This window comes from Pristis pectinata, chromosome 3 (genome assembly GCF_009764475.1).
Source record: "Pristis pectinata isolate sPriPec2 chromosome 3, sPriPec2.1.pri, whole genome shotgun sequence".
Taxonomy (NCBI): Eukaryota; Metazoa; Chordata; class Chondrichthyes; order Rhinopristiformes; family Pristidae; genus Pristis; species Pristis pectinata.
Window position 1 is genome coordinate 77,469,208 of NC_067407.1, and position 20,383 is coordinate 77,489,590.

General features: G+C 42.0%; 1 protein-coding gene across 1 annotated transcript; it reads right to left on the reverse strand.

Moving 5' to 3' along the window:
- Positions 1-1,153: 1,153 nt before the first annotated feature.
- eif4a3 (eukaryotic translation initiation factor 4A3) lies at positions 1,154-20,127 on the reverse strand. Its single transcript, XM_052011430.1, has 12 exons — positions 19,919-20,127; positions 11,629-11,701; positions 11,479-11,545; positions 11,224-11,286; positions 8,222-8,354; positions 6,649-6,729; positions 5,298-5,439; positions 4,062-4,200; positions 3,372-3,487; positions 3,176-3,283; positions 2,528-2,655; positions 1,154-1,472 (listed from the first exon to the last, which is right to left on the reverse strand). Exons 1-12 carry the CDS (start codon positions 20,061-20,063, stop codon positions 1,456-1,458), a joined length of 1,212 nt encoding a protein of 403 aa, XP_051867390.1. The 5' UTR covers positions 20,064-20,127; the 3' UTR covers positions 1,154-1,455.
- Positions 20,128-20,383: the final 256 nt, after the last annotated feature.

Here is a 20,383-nt window from a genome sequence, read left to right on the forward strand (position 1 = left end):
ACTGTGGGTGGTTCAATGGTACAGGGAGGTGTGATTGCTGTGGCAAGGCTAGGGTTGAGATAGTGTGCAGGCAGAGATGGTTTGTAGACAATCTGTAGTCACCCATGCTGAGCAAGGTCCTTGAGAGCATAACTCCTCTGTGTACAGCATGGGAGCCAAGCTCACCAGGCATACCACGACAAGGATGCAAATGAAGGATTGCAAGGCACACAATAACTATTGGACAATTACTTTACTAACTCTAAGGGATTATTGGCTATTAACATGTAGTTTCTATTGATCATTAACACAGAGGAAGGGAAAAGTAAAAAGAGCATGTTACAGGAGTTTCTGGAGTTGCACGAGTGGTTCCTCACCTGAAAAGTTGACTGTGTTTCTCTTTCTGCAGATGCCACCTGACCTGCTGAGCACTTTTATTTCAGATTTCCAACCCAGCTTTTTGATTGGCATACATTGATATGTCATGTTTTGACTGTACAGGACTTTGGCAAGACCACACTTTGGGTTGTGTGCTGTTTTGGGCTCCTTACTTTAAGCTTATACTTGCCTTGGTCAATGCAGTGAAGGTACACTTGATTGATTGCTGGGATGAGGGTCCGTCTCATGAGAAAATATTGAGCAGGTTGAGAAAAAAAATTCTAAAGGTGGTTTCAGAGGTGGATACTCCCAGGGTGTGTCCGTTGGTGAAGCTGAGGGACAAGTCTTAAACTAAGTGGTTTATTTTCAGGGTAGGGATCAGCCATTTAATACTGACAAGGAGCAAGTCCTCCTGAGGGCAGCGGCTCTTTAGCATTCTTGATCCTACAGATGCTAAGATGGGTAAATGTTTGAACCATGGAGGAATCATAGTGGGGAATTAGACAAGAATATGGAGCTGAGACCAGAAATCAGATCAGCCATGATTTTAGTGTTGACCCAGGCTCTACTCTTGTTCCTAACAGAGTACTGTTAGGAACCGTAGTGTACTCACAGAGAATTCCTTAACTTCAAGTTAGAATTGAAGCTTCTTGATCCTGCAACAAATTTTGTACAACAGGCGCCGCCTAATGGGTCAACACCTTTCAAGTGACAAGGTAGGAGGTAGTCATTGAGAAAACCAAGCAGTGAAGGAGATGTGCTTTCTCCATGCTCTCAAAGTAGCTTTGGATCAAAATTAAAGGAAATTAATACCAAACTTTAATGGTTAAATGGTATACACAGATAGCGTTACTGTTGCAGATTCAACATTAAAATGTTGTATTTTTACTTAATACACTAGTAAAACAAAATCCTGGCAATCCCTCGTGTACAAAAGAAACCAAAGTTTACAGAAATCAGGTGGGACTGAAAGCAAGATCCAAGTCCTAAAAACAGAAGGGTGATGCATCTACAGAGCCTTGAGCAGTGTTTCCTCTTCAGAAGCAAAAGAAATACGATCCACTGGTCATTCAGGTCCCCTGGTCTTTTCCAGTTCCTTTAAATAAGGTCAGCAACTGGACAAGAAAAGAAAGAGAATGTTAACATACAAAGCATGTTAAAATTCAGCACGATCTAAATTGTACGAACATAACATACAAGATCTGCTGCATGGAACTTGATTCTTCCCAAAAATGTCTCCAAAGAAAAATGGACAATTGTCATCTTCACTGTATTAACAAACAGCCTTCCACTTTATTGCATTTAAGGAGGGATTTACTTGCATAAAACGTAGTTCAGAGAAGGTTCACTGGGTTGATCCCTGGACAAAGATGTCGTCACAGAGGAAAGGTTTACCTTATACACACTGGAGCTTCAATGAATGAGAAGTGAGCTTTTGAACCACAAGATTCTGAGAGCGCCTGACAGGTAAAAGTGCGGATGATGTTTCTCTTCATTTCTGAAGGACAGTTTCAGAATAATGGTCACACATTTAAGACGGAGTAGAGGAGGAATTTCTGAGTGTTGTGAATCTACAGAATTCTGTCCTAGAGGGCTGTGGAAGGCATTCAAGGAAGATTATAGACTGTTTTGGACTACAAGGTTATAGGGAGCAGGCAGGAAAGGGCTTGAATCATATCTGCCATGATCTTCCCAAATGGCAGAGCAGCATCTGAGGGACATCTGGCTTACTCCTTTGTTATTGATGCTTAGAAAGGTGCATGTATGTAAAAGGTAACCGAACATTAAAGGGTGCTATCCTGCATTTGTTCTTGCAATGGCTCAGCTCAATTAGGAGCAGACTAGTGAGCAAACAGCTATTTCTGCCTGAAATTAGCAGAGTACTTAAGATGGTAAAACCACCAGCTTCGGTCAAGGCCTGGCACTTTGGTAAATTCCACAGCTTACTTTAAATGGGGGATTTAGTTCAAGCTAATGGTTCCTAGTTTATGATTGGCACCAATCAGATTTTAGAGCAGGTATCTCCAAGCATCAGAGTATGCTCACAAATTGCTAAACCATGTATACTTTTGTTGTTAAATTGTTCAATGGAGTGGATTCCAGGTTGGCCTGACCTTATCTGACCTCTGGCAGATGCCCAAACAGGTATGGAACCGTAACCAGAGCTTACCGTTCATTGGCATTTCATCGATCTGCGTGGAGTAGTACTGTTCAATGTCTCGCAGGATACGAATGTCATCGTTCTTAACAAAGTTGATGGCCACACCTTTGCGCCCATATCGTCCTGATCGGCCAATCCTACAACCAACAGAAGGGAACATCAACATCCAGTACCGGAGGGTTGGGGGAGGGAGAGAGGATGTCAGCTACCATATCGTGTTAGTCGCATTCAATAACTGAAGAGACTCTCTCAAAAGCAGAATTGGTCGATTGTTTAAAGGATCTGCCTAGTTATAAGGTACTATTAATTACTTCTCAATTAACTTCCCATTCCCACTCATCCAAACTTGAATATTTCATCTTCAAGTTTTGTTTTGTTTGCATTTTAATACTGTATTTCTTTAATTGATAATAATAAATTGGCTTCAAACTTCAGATGTTATGCATTACACAATTGCGGAAGTAATTATCAAGTTGCAATTGGATACTTTGAATTTCAGCATCGGCAATGTGGCAGAGAATGAGGGGCAAGACTTCACACACCAGTTAGATTGAAGAAAGCCTGGACCAAGAACACCTGGCCGACGTGGTCTATCTGGCCAGTGACATCAAGCATTTTAAAACCAAACCCAGCACAACTAAAGCACACCAAGATTACCTGTGGATGTACAACTCTCTGTTATTGGGCAAGTCATAGTTTATGATCAACGACACCTGAGGGACATCCAAACCTCTGGCCCAAACATCTGTAGAAATGAGCACCCGGCTGTAAAAAAAAGTGTAAGCAGAAGTTATATTTCGTCACTGCTGTCAGAAAGTCAGCAGAACTGTTGCAGCTTTCAAACATTACGCACCTTGCACCAGAGCGGAATTCCTTCATGATGGATTCCCGCTCCTTCTGTGGCATGTCACCATGCATGGACGACACTGTGAAGTTAGCCTCCCTCATTTTCTCAGTGAGCCAATCCACCTGCAATAAAGACATTGGTGTTGAAACAGTTGGGTTTTAATTTCCCGAGGACAGGAGCAATTTTGAACCCCAATAGAAATATTTACATTAAATACTTTAACAGTCAGCATTTGAAATCTATAATCTATGTTGGAGCTGAAATTTTCATTCAGAAGTAATGGCTACAGGAACTCCAGAACTCCTTGCCCAAATATTCAAGAAACCACAACACAGCTGGGACATAACAGTGCTATTTATTTTTCATATTTACCTTTGATTTTTTTGCAATGCATACTTTAATTTATTTATAATACATTCCATGATTTCACACAAACCCTCAGGTTAAGATGACTTATTCTGATTAGATTGAAACAGGAAAGGTACAAACTCCACAGATGGCAGTAGAGGTCATGATTAAACTGGAGCTGTGAGGCATTAGTTCCATTTCCTGTGTCCTTGATATTAAGCAAAGATATGTTGTTTGGTATTTAGTTGCTTTTCTTAACCAGTGAGTGAAAGGATGATGTGCTGAAGCTACAATGTAAAACCTACTGTGCATGTTTAGAGGAGGGGTGGAGAAGAAATGTTTCCCTACCTTCCTCTTGGTGTTGCAGAAAATGACAGCCTGGGTAATGGTCAATGTGTCGTACAGATCACACAATGTGTCAAACTTCCACTCCTCCCTTTCAACTGCTACAAAGAACTGTTTGATTCCTTCCAAGGTCAACTCATCACTGTAAACAGAACACAATCACATTAAAGTAACCAGCATGGCAGAAACTGCCCTGATTAATAACTTTAAGCCACTTGGTCCATTTCTGATTGGTCTGTTTATTCTAATCCCAATGCAAAACCTTTTCCTTTCCAGTTATATTTTGGCTACCATCAAACATACAAAATGTCTTTATTTCTGTCTGCATGACTCCCTTTCATAGACTACCCAAGGTATCAGAGGGGACAAAATGGGAACCAGATCTGTCAGAAGTTAAATGAAACAAGATCAGCTTTGGGGAGGAATGCTGTGCCTTGGCAGCTGAGGCACATCTGTCAATATGCAGCCATTAAATTTGTAGTGAGCAAGAGTCCAGAGTTGAAAGACCCCTGATATCTCAGGAGGAACACAGACTAAGAGAATAAAGGGAGAGGCGAGACCACAGAGGGTTTAAAATCAGCAGTTACAGCAAGTCAGCAAGCAGTAGTATGAAGGAAAATAGCATTGGCATAGTGAAATCTAGAGGGAACAAAGGCACGGGGGAGCATTTCAGCAGCAGATAAGTGAAGGTAGGGACAAAGTCAGATGATGTTATGAAGCCATGAACAGGATTTCTTAGTGGTGGCTCAGCCACGAGGCTTGAAATTAAACCTGGGCTCGAGTTCACACTAAGGTAGAACAGTCTGGTTCAGTTTCAGCAGTCAGGACAGGGTTTGGAAATGGAGTTTGCGACATGGACCAAAGGCAAAAGTTGCAACCCTCCCTGTGCTTTCCTTGATGGAAATTTCTGCTCAACAGGACTGGACTGAGGACAACATGTTTGATAACTTAGAGACAAAGAGGAGTTTGAGAGGCAAGGTAAAGGTTGGTGTCATCAGTGTATATGTGGTCATTGATGGTGTGTTTTGAGATGCCGCTGAGAGGTACCGTGTAGATGAGATAAAGGAAGGGGCCAAGGATAGATCCTTAGGGGACACCAGAGGTAATGGAGCCAATGGTGCTTATAACTGAAGGAACAAAGGGAACTAGGTGCGTGTGGAACGAGGAACTTCAGTATAAGCTATTGAGCTACAAAATCACACAAAACCCCGAAAGCTTCCGAGGCAGAAAGATTCATACCGTTTGACCAGAATTCTGATCGGGTCCGTCATGAATTTGTTGGTCATTTCCAGGATTTCATGAGGCAGGGTGGCGCTGATGAGAATCACTTGTGTGGCTGGAGGTAAATATCTGTATACGTCATAGATCTGCTCCTTAAAACCTGCAGTTGGGAAACCAAGCCACATGATGCACTCAGACACGTGGAATACCCGCCACCCACAAGCCAGCATTATCTCAAAGTCAATTTTTGAGAGAACAATTCAATGCAATGAAAATTCAGTGCTACAAGTTTTTTTCAACAGCCTTTTGTAAATGTTTACTGAAAACACATGGTTCAAACATTTTTAGCCTTTTTACTTGGGAAATAAATGTTCACAGCCTGTGGAAAATAGGAGGTCGCATCAGTTAAGATTGTGCTATTTCTCTGTAACTTTACCACTTGCTGAATGTACATACATAGGATTACATTGCATATACAAGGTGCAGAACCAGGCAGTTTGGCCCAACCAGTCAACACCTGCATGCAAGTTCCCTTCCAGCCTCCTCCTGTATAATTATATCAGCATAACCTATTCCTTTTTCCCCTCCTTTGCTTGTCTAGCTTCCTTAAAATGCACCTGCTCTATGCACCTGACTTCAACCATCTGTCATGGAGTTGCACATTTTCAGCACCCTTTGGATAAAGCACTTTTTCCCAGTTCCCAATTGGATTTCTTGGCAACTCTGTTATACAGACTGCTTATGCTCTTCCTCACGATCTGAAAATATTCTCTACCACTCTATCAAAACCTATCAGTTTTAAGTTCTTCTATTAGGTCCCTCCTCAGCCTTCTGTTCCACTTGCAAATCTTCTCTGCCTTCTCTCCAGAGTCTCTAAATCTCACTCAAAATTTTGATTATAGCTGTATGCAAAGTGTAGTCTAACATGCAACTATATAGAATAGCCACCTTACTTACAGCAACACTTTGGGCAAAATAGGTCAAAGGAAGGGATGCTGAGTTGCAAGAGAAAGGCACTGCCATTCACATAGCTCACAGTGGAACTGCACCTCACCCTCTTTTATCCGCCTTTGCTCCATTTCCCTTGATGTTCCAACCCAACTAAAATCACTTGATTGCCTAAAGTGTCCAATTTATCAAGCCACAACAGGATTTAGAGCAAGCTGGTTTTGGATTTCCTGATCTTGCTACTAAATCAAAGTTGAAGGTGATGCCCGCTTGTTCTGGATTCCCTTCCCTCCCCAGAAATAGTCCCTCCCCATCCACCCTCCGGGATCCCTTTATAAATTTAAACACTTTAGTCATAACACCCCTCAAACTGATAGTCCACACGAACTTAACTTGGCCTCAGAACTTAAAGATCAGGTACCTTTGTTTAACATTTCATCTGCTTCATCAAGAACCAACATTTTGATGGCACGTGTCCTCAAACTTCGTCTTCGAATCATATCTGTTAAATAAAATCCATGGTTAAGGTCACTTTTCCAAGAGCTCAGCGGTCTCTTATGGTTAGCTGTGCAATTAAAAGTTTTGAGTAAGAGCTTAGCAAAAATCACAAAGACTTAGATGACTAACAGCCTTTGATGAGTTAAAATATTCATCTCACTGGTTACATCTGATAGCTAAAAATAATGGGTTGATTTATTGGCCTGTGATTGTGGAAACTATTTGGCAGGGAAGTGAATACAATAAACTCTTAATTTTCACAGGGGATGTGTTTCAGAAACAGCTGCGAGTACCATTGTACAGATGCCTTTATATGGTCTATTATGTTCCCTCTACATTTGCTTTGACCAAATATTAGACAAGCATACCTACATACATGTGCATACGGTTAGCTACCAGACCAGGGTAGCTCTGGTTTAATAAAGTGTTTTTTGTTAACATAGCTGCACCTTATCATTTCAAAAATGGGTCACAGCTTGTAATAGTACATTCAATGGAATAGTTTGACGCCTAGTTCTAGCTTATATCAATGGTCTGAGAGGGAAAGAGTACCAGAGGTAACCAACACTGATTAGCTGAAGAAGATAAATGGCTTTCTCAGTTACTTTAGTTATATTGTTAAATTTCTAGAAGTACCTATGGAGGGGTCGACTCAGAATTCATGGAAACACAAAAGTTAAAGGTTTATAGTAATGTCTGTTCATTTCTTTTATCTGGAATGGGGTAGGACAAATGAAGTGATTAGAAATTATGGACATCTCTAAGCAACAGTCTTGTTGCACTATAAATAACTTAAACTGACAAAATAGCTGTATATTTTGGAAGCAAAAGGCACCATGGTACTATACTGAGGAATGGAAAGGAGCACGTCTTGGCCTGGCCAATACTTCAAATCATTAAAACAATGTCGTCATTATCTCCTGGCTATTTGTGGGAACTTGCTGGGTAAAAGTTGGCTGATGCATACCTTGTATTACAATGACAGCAACTATACTTCAAGAACAAAACTACTTTATGGGTTGTAAACCATTTTGGGTCATCCCAAGATTGTGAAAGGCAATAGATTTTTAAAATAGTACCTCTTCACAGTATTCCAAGTAATTTCCATGGAAAAAAGTTGTGGTTGTTCTGCCCTCAGGTGTCTTCCCTCATTAATAACAGTAAGGGCAAAACAATTTAGCCACATATCTGATGGGCGAAATAGCCAGATTCCATACTGTAACACTAAGATTTTTAACTGCCACAGAATGAAAAGCATTTAATTTAGTGGATCACTTTACAGAGTACAATTTATGAAGTTTTCATAACATGTTATCCATTTACAATGAACTATTAAACCACCTTGATAAGTTGCAACCAGTGAAGTCCAATGGAGCATGAATTTCAAGTTAGCCGGCAACAGTGCAGACACAAATATTGAAAATGCAGGCCAGTGACTCATTTACAAGAATTAAGCCCTCAGTAATTAAAACAAAAGGCCAAAACGGGTCCCTTACCAAACACACGTCCTGGAGTACCAGCAACTACATGCTGTCCATAGTCCAACTTGCGAATATCTTCTCCAACATTGGTCCCTCCAATACAAGCATGGCATTGTACGTTCATGTAGTCACCGAGAGCAAGGAGTACCTAACCAACAGACATAAGACACTCATTTAACTGCAACAAAACCATACCAAGCCACCCCTAGCATTTTTTAAAATCGCTCATTTAAGAGATTGGGAAGGTGGCTATTCACAAACAGTTCATCTGTATCCATAAAACTTTAGATCCCTCAAAGCTGTAAAATAACTTGAGTTAAAGTTCATAACACGAAAGATGAGAAAAGGCAGATCTTATGAACATCACAGAAGAGCAAGGCAGCTCTTCCCATGCCCTGACCAACTTGCATCATAAAGGACCCAGTCATTAAGGTTATTTGGACATCTTGAGATTTTGGTAAATGTTATGCAAATAGAAACTATATTTGAAGATATGAACAGATGTTGGTACATGGGCTCATTATTTGTATGACATCCAATTAAAAAATTGAGATGTTAATTAGCCACCAGGTAAGTTTCATAGCTTACTTATACTTTGCTTTTAAAGCCTACCAACTTAACTATCGACAGGTAGGCCTCAATTCAATCATGCGCAGTAAGGCACAATATGTCCTTAGTGAATGCTATCAGATGAACACTTTCTAGAAAGGGTTACTAGACTGTCATCAGAACTAGGAGTAGGCCATTCAGCTCTTCATGCCTACTCTGCCATTGAGTATGATGGCTGATCTTAATAGCTCAGCACCACTTCCCTGTACTAGATATCTATCAATCTCTGTCTAAGATGTACCCAGTGATTTCCACAGTTATTTAGAACAAAAATTCCAAAGATTCATTACCGGACCCCCCACCCCCAAGTGAAGGAGTTTCTTCTCATCTGTCCTGAATTGCCAACCCTTCATATTGAGTGAGACTTCAGGTTTTAGATACCTCAGCCAGGAGAAACATCCACTCTGTAAAGATCTGGCAGGCTGCATAAGAATTTTGCATGTTTCAATGAGATCAGCTCTCACTTGTTTTAAACTTGAGAGGTAGATCCAGTCCACTAAACCAACCATCCCTGGAATCAATCTGATGAACTGTACTGCACTCCCTTGAACACATTTACTGTATACATCTTTCAATACAGTTTCCCTGTCTACCACAGCTAACCCATCTCATGCCTTCATTGCTTGCTTTATTCAGGTTTAAGGCCCATGTTTCAAACTGTATCATATTCTGATCACTGTTTCATAAAGGCTCTAAATGACCAGATCATTGACTAAGTCCTTTTCAATGCATAAAACTAGACCCAAATTAACCTGTGCCCTCGTTGGTCAAGCAAGACGACCAGATCTGTATACAACAATCCAGACGTAGCATAAAAATAATAGGTGGAAGATGCCCTTACTCTTGTACTCAAATCTTCTTGAAATAAAGACCAAAGCATTGGAGGAGTTCTTAATTGTTTGCTGTAGTAGTGAAATGACTTTCAATGAGTGGTGTACAAGGACACAAGTGCCCCCCCCCCACCCCCAGACACCTTTCAATCCATCAGTATTTTTACTCGGCCTTATTTTTTTCAAATAAAAATGACACCCTTGCATTCTCCAAGTACCAACTCTTGTTCATTCATTTAAGCAGTCTTTCTTCCTGAAGGTTCTCTGCATCCTGCTCACAGCCCACACTGCCATCTAGCTTTGTAGTATTAGCAAGCTTAGATACATTACACGATTCCCTCAACCAAATTACTAGCACAGATTGTACCAATTGCAGTTGCACCCAGCTAGACAGCCTTCCAAACTGAGTGACCTGTTTATTTCTACTGTTTTCTGTCTATCAACCAATACTCAATCCATGGAAGGACATTATGCCCTCTAATTCTGTTTAATAATCTCAGTGCTTTATCCAAGGCCTTCTGACAGTTCAAATACAATATAAAAACTGATTCACCCTTATTCTACTAGTTTACAACCTCAAAATTCCAAATAGTTTGTCAAGAATGAATTCCCTATCATAAATTCCTGCTTACTCTGGGTATTCATATTATAATTTTCCAAGTGTCTTGTAAGCACTTCCTTAATGATAGATTCTAGCCTTTTCCCCTTTCCTCATGTCAGACGAACTGGTCTATCGTTCCCTTTTTTCGTTCTCCTTTAAATAGTAGCATTTAATTTGTTAACTGGCAACCTATGGGAACTGTACTCCTATACTATATATTTGGGAACCAGGGCATCCACCCTCTGCATGCCCACCTCCTTCAGAACCTGAGCAAGCAGATCACTAGGTCCTGGGATTTATCACCTTTCAATTCCATTAATTTTCCAATACTAATGCTTTGGTAATGCTAATTTCTTTAAACTCCTCACTAGGCCTCTAGTTGTGCTCTTTTCCTTTGATCTAGTACTGTTTCAGCTTTTCCCGATAGCCACAGTTGGACCACTTTTCCTGATGGATTTTAGTTTGCCTTAAAAGAAAAGGTATACATTGTATTTGTAAGTTATTGTTTTAAACATTTGCCATTGCTTATTTACTATTATGCCTTTTAACGTGGTTCCAAACTGCCATAGCCAACTCCTACCTTATTCAGGTTTAAAACCCCTGTTTCAGAACTACATCATTTTCAATTTCTATTTAAAATTATCATATTATGATCACTGTTCCCTCAAGGCCCTCACCTACCAGACTATCAATAAACTTTCTTATTACCGTCACTAGATCTAAAATTGCTTGTTCCGTCATTGGATCACTCACATACTGATCTAGATAAGCACCTCCTAAACGGAATACATTTACTGCTCCAAGCACAAACCCTGGCACCAATTATGGTATCCACTTTGGCCTGGGCAAAAGCCAATGCGTAATGACGATGGAGAAGTCATGCAAGGCACTGAAGTGACCACCCACTGAAGAATGAAATAGAATCTTTCACCTAGTTTCATTGAAGAAAGCCTGCCTGCAAACATTTTAATTCTTACCTTCTGTATCTGTCCTGCAAGCTCCCGTGTTGGTGCCAATATGAGAGCCTGAGTCTCACGAACCTAGGTGTAAAAGAAGTGCTTTGAAAGGGAAGTAATTGACATTCCATTGTGAACTGTAAAATGGATGTCATTGATCCAAAACTATTACTTAAACAAATTTAACTTAAACATTGCTTGATTTCTATGTACACAGTTCTATAAGATAATCAGCTTACTAAGATAAAGTCAAATCCATATGTTAATGAGTATTACCTGAATGTCCAGGCATTGTAATACTGACACACAGAAAGTTGCTGTCTTTCCTGTTCCAGACTGGGATCTGGGTGAAAGGGGGGGGAAGTATTAAACATCAACAGTTCAATTTCAATGTGTAATTACAGAACTTAAAAGAGATGTACTTACTGAGCAATGACATCTCTTCCTTTAATTATCTGCTTAATGGCCCTCTGTTGAATAGCTGATGGCTTCTCAAAGCCTATAAGTAAAAACAAAGGATGTATTCTATCACATTGCTCAATTCTCAGTGATATATTTTGCAATAAAATAAAACAAACATTTTCTGTGGAGCAAGGGAGAGGAAAAGGTGTTGCATCACCAATAACTGCACTCCTGACAGCACACACAGGGTAAACCAATGTTTCATAATAACCAATACAGATGTGAGGAGTCTGTTGTAAACCCTTAGCTATCCTGTTCTGAATCGTGTCCCCCACCCTTTCTTGCCCCCTCTTCACCAACGTTCCCCCCCCCACTCCACAGACCTTTACTTCCTTAGGCTTCTGTGAGCCAAGCAGATTGGAATTATCCAAGATTTCATTTGCTGTTTTTGCTAAAATTTAGCATTGTTTGACAGAAATTTTAAGTCAAGGGAGTTATGCTAGAGACTCAAGGTTAGAGCAAAAATTTATAAATGAAATGTCTGTAAAATTGAGGAATACCTGCGCCAGTTTCCCCATAATTCTTTATCTTAAAAGATCTTACATTAGAAGCCAATAAAATCCCTCCATCACCAAAGCACCGGGGATGCAGCATGCACTACCCACAGGGTGCAAAGTAACAACTCAACAAGAGTTCCTTGGCAGTGTCTCCCAAACCCATGACCTCTTCTTGCTAGGAAGCAGGTGCAAGGGAGTACGAGCACCTCTAGGTTCCCCTCCAAATCATGCAGCTTTCACATGTGGGGCATCAATCACTGTCCCTTCAGTATCAAAGGGACTATCCTAAAACATCATATCCAACTGGACAATGGAAGCACATTTACCACAGGGGCTGCAGCAAGTTCAAGGCAGCTGTCCACAACTACGTTTGAGAGCAACTGCGAATGGAGGACAAACACTAGCTTTGCCACTGCTCCTCAATTCTCTGATGCAAGAAACAATATTTCTATTTGGAAGTTTACACATCTTTGCAAACTGCAGATCTACAAAGATTCACAAGGTCAGATTTCTGCCCTTTTATTACCTTCTCTACTATTTGTTCAACTAGTGCGCTAGTGGTTGCCATGTGTTGGTAAACCAGTAATTCCCTCCAACACCAGCACTATTTACCTTTGGACTGTTAACATGGTCCTTTGCAAGGGAAATCAGCAGGTCTCTGAGAACGCATCAAGCTTTGCAAAGGGTACAAAACACAAATGTTTGAGAATCACAACATAACATTGTATTTCTTCTTTGACTGCAACCTATCATAAAGTATTTACACTAAAAGTTTAACCCAATAGATCCATGCTGGTGTTTACACTCCTCACGAATTCTCCATCATTCTTCATCTACATCTAACAAAACAAAGCACAATCACATGCCAGAGATGTTATTTTTATTAAAAAATTGCTGTTACAATTATACAGTTACATTAAATAGTACACTGAGTTCAGCAGATGTACTTTTTCATCAGTGCCAGACTGAATAAGCCAGGAAGCTTGCAGATTTATTATACAGTCCCTTGTTGTAATTGCTTCAGGCATTAAATCTCTCCATATGGATTAGTGGCAATGCCTCAAACGTAATACTTAAAATTGAATCACAGACACAAGAGATTCTGCAGATGCTGGAATCTGGAGCAACACAAAATGCTGGAGGAACTCAGCAGGTCAGGCAGCATCTATGGAGAGAAATAGCCACCTATCACCTGCCTGCATGTAGTCCTCCCCCGACCACCTTATTCCAGCTTCTGCCCTCTTCCTTTCCAGTCCTGATGAAGGGTCTCGACCTGAAACATCGACTGTTTATTTCTCTCCATAGATGCTGCCTGACCTGCTGAGTTCCTCCAGCATTTCGTGTATGTTACTTAAAATTGAACACTACACACAAAGTGCTTGGAGTAAATGCAGAGAAATGGATTTGCTGGTGTTGGTTGCAGGGAAGAGAGGAGAAAGAATTATAAGCTTCAGCAACTGTAAACTTCTCGGAGCATTTGACAAATAAGTCTCAAGAGATCACTACTCAACGTCCACAGGGGTTGTAGCAACATTCAGCTTAACCTACAACTTTGCAGCTCACGATTTTGAGGTTCCCCAAATGGGAGATAGAGATGTCACTGTAAACCCTATAAGCATTCATTCAAGCCCCAGGGTGATCATCTGGTCTTTCTGGTGAATCATGGACCAGCCTTGTGTCAAAAAATGATTTACAGATGTCAACAGCTCAGTCCACCACTACTGTCTGAAGAGATGCCTCATTACATTTTACAGTATCCAGTTTGACACAGGGGAAAATGCAAGTGACTTTTGGGAGATCCTAAAATCATACGTTAATTATTTCCAATTTTTATAAGTCACTGTTGCCCAAATCATTAATGCACACTTTCTCAGGAATAACTGTTACCTTCACTTGGATAATAAGAAAAATGGCAGAGGAAGAGCTAGACAACTGGTAGTTAATTTCTTAAACAGTCACAAATGAATACTTGATACTGGAGTTAAGTAAAACAAACCAGGGGTCATGTCATGGAGAAAGATAAACCTGGAAATCAAGGGTGGTTGTAAAAGCACTGAGAAAACAGGGACGGTGAAAAGTGAGTGTCTGGAGAACGTTTGAGGAGTTGGGAATGTGTAGATTTTGGACTACAAAATGTACTGTTTGTGACTAAAAATCCCCTTGCTGCTCCCAAGCTTAGGTGGTTCTACTGATTCACAGGACAGACAGCAGAGACATTGTCACTGAGGAAGAGTGTGAAAGTGGGAATGTAGTAAACAGTTTGCCATGTTAAATGGTTTAGCGATTTTAAAAGTAGATAAACTGCCACAGTTGGGTGAAATTTATCAGAGGTTAAGAATTACACAAATGAATCTGAAGTCTTCAAGATGAAACATTAACTGTTTCATTTTCCACAGATATTGCCCGACCCACTGTGTTTCTCCAGCCTTTCCCTTGGAGTTATAGAGCACTATGGCACAGAAACAGGACCTTTGGCCCATCTAGTCCATGCCAGCCTGGTTTTCTGCCAAGTCCCATCTACCTGCACCCAGACCATGGCCCTCCATACCTTTCTCATCCATGCACCTATACAAACTTGTCTAAAATGTTACAATTGAACCCGAATCTACCACTTCTGCTGGCAGCTTGTTCCACACTCACACCGCCCTCTAAGTGAAGTAGTTCCCCCTGAAATATTTCACTTTTCACCCTAAACCTACGTCCTCTAGTTCTAGTCTCACCCAACCTAAAGTGAAAGAGCCTGTATGCATTTACCCTATCTATACCCCTCAATTTTGTATAGTTGTACAAGATTTTCCCTCATTCTCCTGCGCTCCAGGGAATAAAGTCCTAACCTGTTCAACCTATCCCCGTAACTCAAGTCCCGGCAACATCCTTGTAAATTTTCTCTGCACTCTTTCAAGCTTATTGATATTTTTCCTGTAGGTTGGTGACCAGAACTGAACACAATACTCTAAATTTGGCCTCACCAACTTCTTATGGAACTTCAACATAACATCCCAACTCCTGTACTCAATGCAGTGATTTATGAAGGCCAATCTGCCAAAACAGATCCCTTTGTTCTAACACACACCTTGGTGCCCTTCCATTCACTATGCAAGTCTTACCCTGGACTGCCCTCCCAAAGTGCATCACCTCACACTTGTCAGCATTAAATTCCATCTGCCATTTTTCAGCCCATTTTTCCAGCTGGTCCAGATCACTTTGCAAGCTTTGACAGCATTCCTCGCTGTCCACTACGTCCACAATCTTGATGTCATCCACAAATTTGCTGATCCAGTTTACCACATTATCATCTAAATCATTAATATAGATGATAACAATGGGCCCAGCACTGATCCCTGCAGCACACCACTAGTCACAGGCGTCCAGAGAGACAACCATCTACTACCACTCTCTGGCTTCTCCTGCTTAGCCAACATTGAATCCAATTGACTACTTCTTCCTGAATGCCAAGCAACTCAACCTTCTGGACCAGCCTCCCATGCGGAACTTTGTCAAAGGCCTTGCTAAAGTCCATGTAGAAAGTGCCCACTGCCTTCCCTTGATGAACCTTCTCAAAAAACTATTAGGTTGGTTAGACATGACCTGCCATGCACAAAGTCATGTTGACTATCCCAAATCAGGCCCTTTCTATCCAAATACTTATACGTATATCCTGTCCCTCAGAATAACTTCCAATAATTTACCCACGACTAATGTCAGGCTCACAGACCTATAATTTCCTAGCTTATTCTTAGAGCCTTTCTTAAACAACAGAAGAACATTAGCTATCCTCTAATCCTCCAGCATCTCACCTGTGGCTAAGGACATTTTAAATATCTCTGCCAGGGCCCCTGCAATTTCTGCACTAGCCTCCCACAAGGTCCCAGGGGACACCTTGTCAGGCCCTGGGGATTTATCCACCTAAATTCGCCTCAAGACAACAAGCACCTCCTCTTCCATAATCTGGATACGGTCCACGACCTCACCACTCTTTTTCCTCAGTTTTATAGACTCTGTCTCAAGTAAATACAAATGCAAAAAATTCATTTAAGATCTCCACCATTTCTTTTGGCTCCATACATAGATGACCACACTGATCTTCAAGAGGACCAATTTTGTCCCTTGCTATCCTTTTGCTCTTAATATAGCTAATAGAAACCCTTGGGATTCTCTTTCACCTCATCTGCCAGAGCAACTTCATATCCTCTTTTAGCCCTCCTGATTTCTCTCTTAAGTGTTCTCTTGCATTTCTTATACCCCTCAAGCACCTCATTTGATCCTAACTGCCTATACCTGATATGCATCTACTTTTTCTTTACCAGGGCCTCAATATTCCTCGATAACCAAGGTTCCCTAAACTGTTAGCCTTGCCTTTATTCTAAAAGGAACATACAGATTCTGTACTCTCAATATTTCACTTTTGAAGGTCTTCCACTTACCAAAGCATCACTTTGCCAGAAACCAACCTATCCCAATCCTCAGCTGCCAGATCCCTTCTGATGCCATCAAAATTAGCCTTGCTCCAGTTTAGGATCTTAGACCAGTCCTATCCTTCTCCATAATTATCTTGAAACTAATGGAATTATGATCACTAGATCCAAAGCGTTCCCCTACACTCACTCCTGTCACCTGCCCTGTCTCATTCCCCAAGGGGAGATCCAGTATCACGCTCTCTCTAGTTGGGACCTCTACATATTGATTAAGGAAACTTTCCTGAACTCATTAGACAAACTCAATCCCGTCCATTCCTTTTACAGAATGGGAGTCCAAGTCAATATGTGGGACGTTAAAATCACCTACTATCACAATGTTATATTTCCTATAACTGTCTCTCTCTACAAATTTTCTCCTCTAAATTCCACTGACTATTGGGAGGTCTATAATATAGTCCCATTAATGTGGTCATCCCTTTTTTATTCCTCAGTTCCACCCAAATTGCCTCGGTAGTCGAGCCCTCTAGTATGTCCTCTCAGAGCACTGCTGTGACATGAGAAATGCCACCCCTCCCCCTTTAATACCTCCGCTCTATCATGTCTAAAACAATGGAACCCCGGAACAATGAGCTGCCAGCCCTGCCCCTCCTGCAACCAAGTCTCACTAATGGCTACAACATCATAATTCCACACACAGATCCACATTCTTAAGTTCATCTGCCTTACCTTCAAAACTCCTTGCACTGAAATAGCTGCAACTCAGAACGTTAGTCCCACCATGCTCAACCTTTCAGTTTCCATCTTTGCTTGTAGTCTTAACATCTACTTTCCCCACAGCCTCTCCACTTGCTGTGCTGCCACTCTGGCTCCCACCCTCCTGCAACTCTAGTTTAAACCCCGACAATGATCTAAAAATCTGAAGCCTTCCCTCCTGCACCATCTGCTTTGCCACGTGTTAAATTGCACTATCTTCCTATTTCTTCCCTCACTAGCATGTGGCACGGGTAGCAATCCTGAGATCACCATCCAGGCAGTCCCGTCTTTTAACTTAGCACCTAATTCCCTGAATACATTTTGCAGGACCTCGTCACTTTTCCTGCCTATGTCATTGGTACCAGTGTGTACCATGACCTCTGTGTGCTCACCCTCCCCCTTAAGAATGCTATGGACTTCATCAGAGACATCTGACCCTGGCATCTGGGAGGCAACATACCATCCGAGAGTCTCGTTCTTGTCCACAGAACCTCCTGTTTGTTCCCCTAACCAATGAATCCCCTATCACTACCGCTTGCCTCTTCTTCCCCCTTCCCTTCTGAGCCAAAGAGACAGCGCCCAAGTCTGACCGCTGTGGCTTTCCCCTGGTAGGCAGTCCCTCCCAACACTATCTAAAACGATATACTTGTTATTGAGGAGAATGGCCACAGGGCTGACTGCTTATTCCCTTTCCCACTCCTGACGGTCACCCAGCTACCTGCCTCCTGCAACTTAGATGTGACTGCTTCCCTGTAACTCCTGTCTATCAACCCCTCAGTCTCCCGAATGATTCAAAGGTCATCCAGCTCCAGTTGCCTAACATGGTCTGTAAGGAGCTGCAGCTGGATGTACTTCTCACAGGCGTAATCATCAGGGACAACTGAAGGCCTCCGACTTCCCACATCTTTATTTCAAATTTTCATCATCTACAGCTTTTTATTTTTTGCAGAATAATCAATAACAGTTAGTATGAATTTGTTGAAGGAAGATTGTGTCTTGACTAAAGAGTGATTTCCCCCCACCCCCCCACCAAGGTGTTAACAAGAAAGGTTGATGAGAGCAGTGCACTTGATGCAGTCCATGTGGAATTTAATCAGGTGTTTGATGAGATCACACATGGCAGACTAATCTGAAAAGTAAAAGTAAATCCTAGCGAAAGTAGTAAATTGGATCTAAAATTGACACAGTTGAAGGAAGCAAAAGGTAATGGCTGACAAGCATTAAGCCTTTGCTATGGAGTTCACAGGGTTCAATGCACACCGGCGAGGCGCTGAATTGTTGCTGGTGCCGTCTTTTTGTGGTAATTTGTACTTAAAACATGTTGCATGATTGAGAAACTTGTGGATAATACCAAAACTGATTGGGAGGTTGGTTGAAGGAAAGAACACTGTAGGCTGCAGAAAGATGATAATGGACAGATAAGCACCTGGTTAGGTGGGCAGAGAGGTGGCAAAAGCAAATTAATCTGCAGAAATGCAAATAATGCATTTGGGGAAGGCATAGAGATTAGAAAAGTGTAAGAGGACATAAGGTCCTCGGATTTTTCAATGGTTACATTTTGTATATTTAGCTTTATTGGGCAAGTCATTTTTCACTAAACAGTATTATGCCAGAAATGTACAAAACACAAGGTAAACTAGTGTTAGAAAATGAGTATAGTTCTGGTCACTACTTTACACAGAGGATTTTGTTGGACAAGAGAAGATAGTGATTTATGGGGACACTGCCAGGTTTGGTGAGTTTAAGTTATGAAGAGAGATTGGATTGGTTGGGGCTATTTTCATTGGGACATAGTTTGAGAAACTTTGAATTGAAATGCATAATCTCTTAGCAGACCTAGAGAGAATGAAAGGGAGGACCCATGGCACTGGAGACAATAGCTGGCGACACTAATTTTAAGTTAATTAGCATAAGGATTTCAGAAAATTAGTAGTCTAGAACTCACTGCCTGAAAGGGTGGTGGATACAGAAGCCCACATCAGATCTTTTAAAAATCCTGGATTGGTATCTGAATCCTACTGCCTACACAACAATAGATCAAGAGCTGGAAAACAGATTTAATCCAAATACCTTTGTTACACAGCATGAAGGTGAGCTTTTTGTGCAGTAAATTTTTACTGTCGCACTACCCTCGAGGCGGTGAATACACTTTTAGGATATGTTATTTGTCTGACGAATTTTTACAACCTCAGGACATCCCCAAACAGGCAGTGAGGTATTTTCTCCAAACGTAACCAAGAAGATACACGCACAGCAAGATCCCACAAGAAAAAGAGAGCAGTTTGTAGCACACAGGTTGAGAGGCGGTGGGAAAACTCTTCTGTCCGGGGCCCTGGGATTCACCCGACATTAGAAAGGGGACACCAGCGACAATTCAGCACTTCGCCAGCGCGGCACCGGGTGCGTCGGCCTGGATGGGGCCCGAGCCGGGGTGGGGGGGGGGGGGCGCTGCCCACCGCCCCGTGGCCACAGCGGAGGGACACGGGCCTCAGCAGGGTGACCGAGCGGCACCACCAGCAGCCTGGGGCCCAGGCTTCCACCGCAACAGCCCGGCCACCTGTCCGCCAAGCCCGAGGCCGCACTCACCGTACGCGTAGATTCCCCGCAGCAAGTCCTCCCGCAGGCCCATGGTGTCGAAGGTGGGGGTGACGTCCACCTCCTCGCTGGTCTCGAACTCCACCTTGGAGATGTCCTCCTCCTTCAGGATGCGCTTCCTCCCGGAGCTCGCCATTGCCAGCCGCCACACTCCCAGGCTCTGCACCACGCATGCGTCGGGCAGCCGACGACCACGGCGCACGCGCGAAACCCCTTCCAACGACCCCCCCGGGGCCAGGCGTAGTAATGATCACATGACCAAGGGGAGCACGTGTCTTATTAATTCATGGCGCGCTGACATCATCGCAGGGCGGGCTTTAGGTTTGATTGACGTGAGGCAGGTTTTTTTATATAGTGGTGAGCTGTGGTGGATCTTCCTCCCTTTTCTGCCCGTTTTGCAACACTTTGCAAAGACGACATATTGCGGAATTCACAGAAGAATTAGAGATAGGAAGG